The sequence below is a fragment of the Aplysia californica genome, unplaced genomic scaffold (assembly GCF_000002075.1).
Source record: "Aplysia californica isolate F4 #8 unplaced genomic scaffold, AplCal3.0 scaffold00373, whole genome shotgun sequence".
Classification (NCBI taxonomy): domain Eukaryota; kingdom Metazoa; phylum Mollusca; class Gastropoda; order Aplysiida; family Aplysiidae; genus Aplysia; species Aplysia californica.
In genome coordinates this window covers 618,330-626,090 of record NW_004797643.1, presented here as the reverse complement: position 1 = coordinate 626,090, position 7,761 = coordinate 618,330, and the positions used below count along the sequence as shown (strand labels likewise).

The window sequence follows — 7,761 nt, the reverse complement described above, 5'->3', positions numbered from 1 at the left end:
GGGGGGGTATCTAGCCAGACTAGATCAGATCTAAATTTACTGACAAAATTTAAAAAATATGACACTAAAACATTATATAAATAAGTGTCACGAATGTTATTTTACAAAGAAGATCTTTAATAGCAAGAAATAATCTTTATTTGCAATAGATAAGTAGACATTCATGAAACGTAAGTGGATAAGCCATTGTTTACTTCGGGCCGCAACGATCTTCCCGACTGGAGGAAAATGAGGCAATCCCCGTTTTAGTCAGGTTGGTTCGCGCGGCATTTACCATAGTTCGCAACAACGCATGGTAATGAAACTTGGCATGTGCATGCATAGATAAATGGCTAAAGAAGACGTATTTTCAAGAACAAAAATGACAAATCAAATAAAAAATAAAAAATGCACGGTAGAAACTTACCTTGAACTTCAACTCGATGCTGCTCACGAACCCGACGTCTGACAGTCACACAAAGCACACGACTGAACTCCGCGCCCTATTCTGAATAAATTAATACCGGATATGACGCAAAACAGCCCGGATGAGCGGCCCCGTGACCCTTCAAAATAGGGTACTTCTTCCCGACTGGCCGAACGAACACCCCGAGCCTGTGATGCGCTGCCGGGGAAGCCCGAACGCGGCCGAGCCGCCGATATGCGACTACCTACATTGTACTAGGTAGCGTAAACACGGCCTTGTGGGCACTCGCGGCCTTCCGACCGCATGATATCGGTGAAATCGGGGTAATTCCGATCGCTGTTTCTTTGCTCTTTCGCTATAAAACACCAAGTGCCGTACACCTTGTAAAAGTTCAGCTTTTCCTCGTTACAATGGTGTAAGTTGTTTTTATGTCCGATTAGTAGGAGTTTGAGAATCGCAGACGAAAGCGAAGCCCCTCGCAGTCGGAATGCGTGGTCGGCCGGTTAAAAAATTGACACGGGTGCATTCAAATGCTTCGCGGAACGAGGAATGATTAAATAGCGTCTTTTCATTGGCGGAGAACTGTAGAGCTTTACACGGGCTTTCCCGTGGTATGTGTTTTGCCTTTGGCGTCTAAATAGAAAGCTTTTAAAAATACAGTCGAACCTGCCCTGACGGTCACCTCTATAAGACGGCCACCTGTACAAACGGCCACTTTCAATTTCCCCCCTTGCGTTTTTTCTATATAATTTAACTGTAAAACTGCACCTGTCCAACGTGGCCGCGGCCACCATATTTCAGACTCCATTGCGCTTTGTCGTAAATCAAGCATTGGCCCCTGGCTTTGTGGGCGAGCCGTCATAATCTAAAAACCTGTCGTGTTAGGTTGTCCCTCCAACTGATCATGTTGCGTAGGCCCTCCCACTGTTGACCAATAGGTAACAAATTAATTTTCAGCTGCTGGGGAGGGAAGCTTGTGATCCCTCATAACCCATAAGCCCCGCTCAGAATCCGTAAACAAATTGTAAGTGAGATGAGTGGTCACTGTTTACCCAGTCCAGGGCTGCCTAAATCTACCGATTTTTCCGGTAGATACCGATTTTGGGCCTGTTCTAGCGACATACCGATAAGGTGTCAAAACTACCGGATTTACAATGGGTGCCGAAAGAAGAAAAAGAAAAAAACCCCGTTCTGCAGTGCTTCCAATCTTCTTTGTTTTCGTGTCAATCCGTACATTCCAAAAGTTCCGTGCTTGCCGCATCATCATATCAACCCCATGCGTTAGAGAGAGAGAGAGAGAGAGAGATCAGCACTTGCCTCCGTAACTTGTCAGAATTTACGGCAACTCTCAGCTATAAGTTGTATTAGAAACTGACAGATCGCGCATTTCATACACTCGACCATTGTCTATCTGTGCCGTTCGGTCGGCAATAGTTTTTCACGTGCATATCGGCTAAAATCTGTCTACTCACGATAGATTATCTTCCTCCTTCCTTTCATCCATTCATTCTTTCTGTCTATCTTCGGATTTTTGCTGCGGCTGGAATATCTGTCCGTTTAATTCAAAACCAAATCTGAAAAGGCTAATTATTGATTAGTCATGGCCTATATAAAATTCATGCCCAAGACTGCATCTGACTTTAAAGTTTTGAAAGAATGCCAATTTTTCATTGTCTCTCTTTAAGTTGATTGGTTTGAATTTAATGTTTTTTGTCTGTACCATGGTAGAAACTAAGAATCCAGTCCATACCGGATCATACCGTCTGCCTAAATTTTCTTTTTCTGTATTTTATACGTTGGCTTGACAGTTGTTGTTTTTTTATGATGCATAATATTTCACCTTATTTCTTTCTGCAGTGGACGAAGGTCCAGGCCATGGTCCCAGCAAGAGGCCCGAGTACAGGGGAGTTGTCCATGCTCTGAGGTCAATTGTCAAGTCAGACGGCTGGAGGGGACTGTATCGTGGAGTGACCCCCAATGTCACAGGAGCAGGCTTATCATGGGGACTTTACTTTTTCTTGTAGGTCAAGTAATGGAAAACAATATAAATGATAATAACTAAATATAATAATTTTAAAAATACAGATAGTTTTTAATGAGTCTACCCCTGTATGCACCCAGCTCTAGGTACTTGATATTTTAATCTAAGTACAAAGAATGATAAAAAAAGTTTTAAAATTGACCTGGAACTGACAGTATTCGCTTAATATTATATGAATAAAGAAATGACACACACACAAACACACAGATATATACACACGTGTGCTTACACGCAGGCACTAATTCATACTCTTATTCATGCACGCACACACACACACACAGAGTTATTTTCAGTACTGTCACAGACATAGTATTAAGTCGAAGTTCAATCTAATTGCAATCCATGCTTGACTTGTGGTCATTTATATCTGGCTAGCGATTTTGTCATCTAATTGTACAGCTCGTATTACTGACCTGTTTGCTTGACAGTTTCCACACTTTGTACATATTTCTTTTTAGAATTTTTAAATGTAGGTTAGTTTTTTTTTTGACGCCCCTGTCAATGCAATTTAGATAATTTAGGAGGCAAGATTCCAATCCTGCCTATTAGGGCCAACCGGGGCTGAGAGGGATGCATCATCCCAGCAGAAAGTTTGAGATACTCGATGAAAATACTCTCTCCAGCCGAGAATTGAGCTCAAGACTTCTGCCTGTTATAGTGAAGTGCCTCACCGCAACTCCACACGCAAGTCACATAATGTGGACATTCTAAGGGAACAGTTGGATTGATGAGTTGGCCTGAAAGTTGCAACATGTAATGCAGACAAGTTGTGTTCCACTGACTCTACAACACACAACACCCTGACTTGACAGTTTTTACACATAACACTGGCATGCAGGCCTTAAGTTACAACTCATAGTCTTAGCATGTTGGCCGTTTAAAGTTACAACACATAATATTAGCATGTTGGCCTTAACTCTTTATCTCCGGCAAGCTGCTTCCAGCCGGGCACGTTCCTTTACGACAACTTCAACATCAGATTAATTTTGGGCAACTGCCGAAAACAGTTCTCTTTTATCGAGATTTCATTCATTAAATGAAGAACTATAATAAAATAGATTAGTGACGATTTTGTCATTTTGAGATTTAGTACCAAAAATGAGCCCTGGCATAGTGGGTTTACCCCCCGCGTCGATAAAGAGTTAAGTTACGACACATAATTTTGGTATGTTGGTCTTAAGTTACAACACATAATTTTAGCATGTTGGCCTTAAGTTACAACAGGTAACACTGGCTTGTTGACCTTAGGTTACAACACATTTTTCATGCTCTGGCATGCTGACCTAGTCTTAAGGGAAGGTGGCAGTTAATGTTTCTAACTTTGTTATTAACACATCCCAGCATCATTCAGACTGATTATAAAACACTTTAGGAGTTCAGACTGAAAATCAAATAACAAAATTTATTCTTTCTTTAAGGAACTTGAAAATATTTCATGTTTTGTGGGTACAGAAGCAATTTTGACTCAATCCGACCCACGCTCTCGCTCAATCAGTTTATTGACTAAAGTGCTTATATTTTCACATAAGCACACTAACAATAAAATCTGTGATCCTGGGTGGGCTTTTTTTTTATACTTGAAACCTCTAAAGAGATATTGAGGATAACGTCATAGCTATTTATTGACTCTATTAATTTTTGCATTTTCGCATCAACTGAAGCACTTGAAACTGCATTTTTCTAAATCGGTGAGAGATATAAAAAAAGCCCAACCAGGATCACAGAAAATTCATTTTCATATAGTCAGGCCAAATATAAAAGAAATCCTTCTTTTGAGTTTTAAATGAGATTCCGGGCCGCAACCCATACCCCTGAATTTTTTTCGTTTTGAAAAAACGCACTGATTTTGTCATAACTTTCTAACCGAAACAGATAGGAGCGCATGAATTGAATTGTATAAAAACAATTAATCATTTGTCAATGTACCCAATTCTTTTATATCTAATTTTAAGAAAAAGGTCCCCCCAAAATACAGTTGATAGTGATGCAACAGAGAGGTCAATTTAGCGGTAGTATTGACTGAAAAGAAGAAATTAAGGGAAATTTGTCGAAAACATGCAACTCCAAGTTGCCAAAAGTGGAAAACAGAGCCATAAATTGCAGGAGTTCTTTATTCCTAATCAGTCCCTCTTCCGGGGCAGTAGAGACGTTTGCCAGTCCAATTTTCCTCCTCTAAAAGATGGTTCCTTTCCTGTTTTTCTAAGCCACACCCTCTATTCCAGTCTTTGCCCTCTATATTTGCGTACAGTCCCTTCTGATGCCCCTGTCCGTGGTTTGGCTGAGACCTGTAACTTCAGAAACGGCATAAACGTCTGGGTGCCAAGGGCCCCCAACTTCCAGTCTGCAGTAATGATTGCAAAAGCAGCTTTTACTCTTGGTTTGTTCACAAAGACCGTCTTAGGGCACTCACTGCTTCAACCAGGTGTGAACATACGGAAACTCCCATTCTGTTTTTGTGTCACACCAGGCACATACTTGATCTCCATTAGCTCATCTGTGATGCACAGGCTTCATAAATGAGGGGGTTTGAGGTGGGCAGAAAGCCTTCCCTTGTGTGATGGTGCTGTGCTTCCTTTGCTGCTGCTTCCTTTGCTGTAACGCCTTTTGTAAAAGTAGAGTATAACACAGATAGCTCGAATTAGTTGGAACTGGCCTCATTAGTTCGAGGCATCCGTAGTTCGAGGGATCAGTAGTTCGAAGGATATTTTTAAAAGATAAGGAAGGGGAAAAAAATGGTACCGCAGGCACAGTTCTACGGATGCGTGATTTTGAGTCTTCTGTGTTTGATCTGTCTGTGCTATAATGTAAAAGCTCCAGTTGTTTTCACCAGTAAGTGGGCATCTGTCATGATGTGGGTCTCCATCTGTGCTGGTGCTGTGCAGCAACGTGGCCACCACTGCTTCTCACATTAGCAGTGGAAAGAGTTGAACGACCCCAGAGGTTTTGTGTTATAGGACTGGAGCTAGGCGATCATAAATCAGGCAGCGCAGCCCAAGAACTACACACCTTGCTTGTGGGCTGGCACACCGGCCGCTCAGGCTTCGGCCCACAGCAAGCAGTGACCTTCGTAATGATAATAATGATTACAACGGCCACGGCTAGGTGGTCTCTTTCTCCCTCTCCCCTTCTCTCTCTCTCTCCCTCTCTCCCTCTCAATCTCTCCCTCCTCTCTCTCTCTCTCCCTCTCAATCTATAGATATCTCTCTCTCTCTCTCTCTCTCTCCCCCTCTCCCTCTCAATCTCCCCTCTCTCTCTCTCTCTCTCTCTCTCTCTCTCTCTCTCTCTCTCTCTCTCTCTCTCTCTCCCCTCTCTCTCTCTCTCTCTCTCTCTCTCTCTCTCTCTCTCTCTCTCTCTCTCTCTCTCTCTCAATGGTTTAGCTTCCCTGTGTTTGTGTTCAAACTAATGGACATGTAAAAAATTATTCTAGACAGACAAAAACGATGGAAAGACAGAAAATTGAGTTGAGTTAGAGTTTTACGGAAATGGAGGGCACACACTGGTATGTTGTTTTTTTTTATCTTGACACCTTTTCATAGGATAAAATGTTTGGTAAGCTAGCAATCCATGCCCTACATTCTGTTTCATCCGAAGGAAATCCATACAAGGTCACTTTTTCTGCACCTTTCTGACTGTCATAGCCAGTTTTGCATCCACCAACTGAGCATTTTCTTCCCATTGTTGTTCTTATTCCTTCAGTTTATTTTGAAGGTGTCAGTCACGGTCCAACAGAGTCATAACCACACATGATGAAAGCAATAAATAGGCCTAGAAGAGAAGCATGTAAGCACTGTGAAAGAACAGATATTAATATGCAATGCAGGCCGGGAAAAACACAAAGGAGCTCCCCCATAATTATGATCCGTATACTTTTCCCTACCTAACAAGGGTGGGCCCCTAGACGCTCAGAGTCTAGATATATAGATTTATATCTACATGGTCCTTTTAGCCTATTGTTTGTGTTACAAACTAATCTAAATCTAAAAGTAGATCTAGGGATAGGATGGGGAGTTGGTTTTTATTGGTTGTTTGCATAGAGAGGCTCTAAGTCAGTGAAGACTGTGCGGATAAGGAGGGGGGCCTCCACTGTGTAGACATGGATTTTAGACAGATATGAATTAAACTTGCACGGTCAAAACTTCACTGTAGGTTTAATCTAAACACGTACACTGATGGAAGAGATATTTGATATTCACACAATCCAGATGATTTGAAAAAAGCATTGAGTACTATGGTGATGAAGAATCTGAAAATGAACAGTAGGCCTACAGTGCAGCCAAACAGCACTTCAAATTTGCGATCTCAAAACTGTTGGTCAATCTTAATTAATGAATTAATTAGTCACCACTTCTGTTCCTCAACACACACAATGATGTAGAAAATATTCACATAATCCAGATGACTTGAAAAGCAAACTGCATTAGGCAGAAATAATCCAATGTCAAAGCATGAGCAAACAACAATTCAAACTGACCGCCGCACCCTGCGTAGGCTTATCACTACTAATGATCTACAAGGTTGTGGGCCTACTACACGGGTGTGTCAGCCCACAAGGAATCTAGGTCAGTAGCGCGCAGATGGCCTGATTATATGACCGTCTAGGACTGGAGACATCCAATGTTCTCCTGGTTGAAAAGAATAGAAGAGAAAAAAATATGGAAAAAGCCCATAAGAATAAGGATTTAGGTGTTGTCATTATCCTCTGCAAACAGAAGTTAGTATCCGATTCAAATCAATAGCAAAATTGTAATTGCAGACAACAAAAAAAACCCATTTAACACTCTAAGCAGCAGGGAGTTATTTATACACTCGAACCCTGCAAAATGCCACTCTGTTTTACTAGCCCAGCATTCCAGCAGGTTTTGCCAAAGAACGAAAAGGAATGCCTTTATATAAACATAGGCTACTATTTGCCCCCAACCTGAAATGAAGCCTACTAATGTTAATTTTCCCCACAACCCCTTCACTCTTGGCCACCAGAGGTGCCGCGTACACAGTCAATACAGTGCACACTACACACCAGCGACTCAGCAACTGTGTCATTCCCCCAACCCCCCGAAAAAAACACAAAACAGAATAAGAAGGAATTGGGTGCGATCGCCATGAATTGTGGTGTAAGTGAGTATTCCAAAATATAGTTCAATATAAGACTACATTACAAATAAATGCCGAATGTTACCATTGAACTACTGTAAGATTATAGCACGGTCAATTAAAAATTGCAATTGTAGGGCCTATAGAATCTATATTCATGATCTAACCCAGCGATGAACAGCAGTTTAACACACTTGTAATTTGATATACGTTCAAAACAGAG

At 41.5% G+C, this 7,761-nt stretch overlaps 1 protein-coding gene across 2 annotated transcripts in view; it reads left to right on the top strand.

The window, feature by feature from the left end:
- LOC101854589 (mitochondrial folate transporter/carrier) overlaps positions 1 to 7,761 on the top strand; it is a 47,083-nt gene that overhangs the window by 5,995 nt on the left and 33,327 nt on the right. For both annotated transcript variants that reach the window (XM_005103467.3, XM_005103468.3), the window contains exon 2: positions 2,264 to 2,426. In XM_005103467.3, the coding sequence (XP_005103524.1) occupies positions 2,264 to 2,426 (163 nt within the window). The remainder of the gene's footprint in view (positions 1 to 2,263; positions 2,427 to 7,761) is intronic.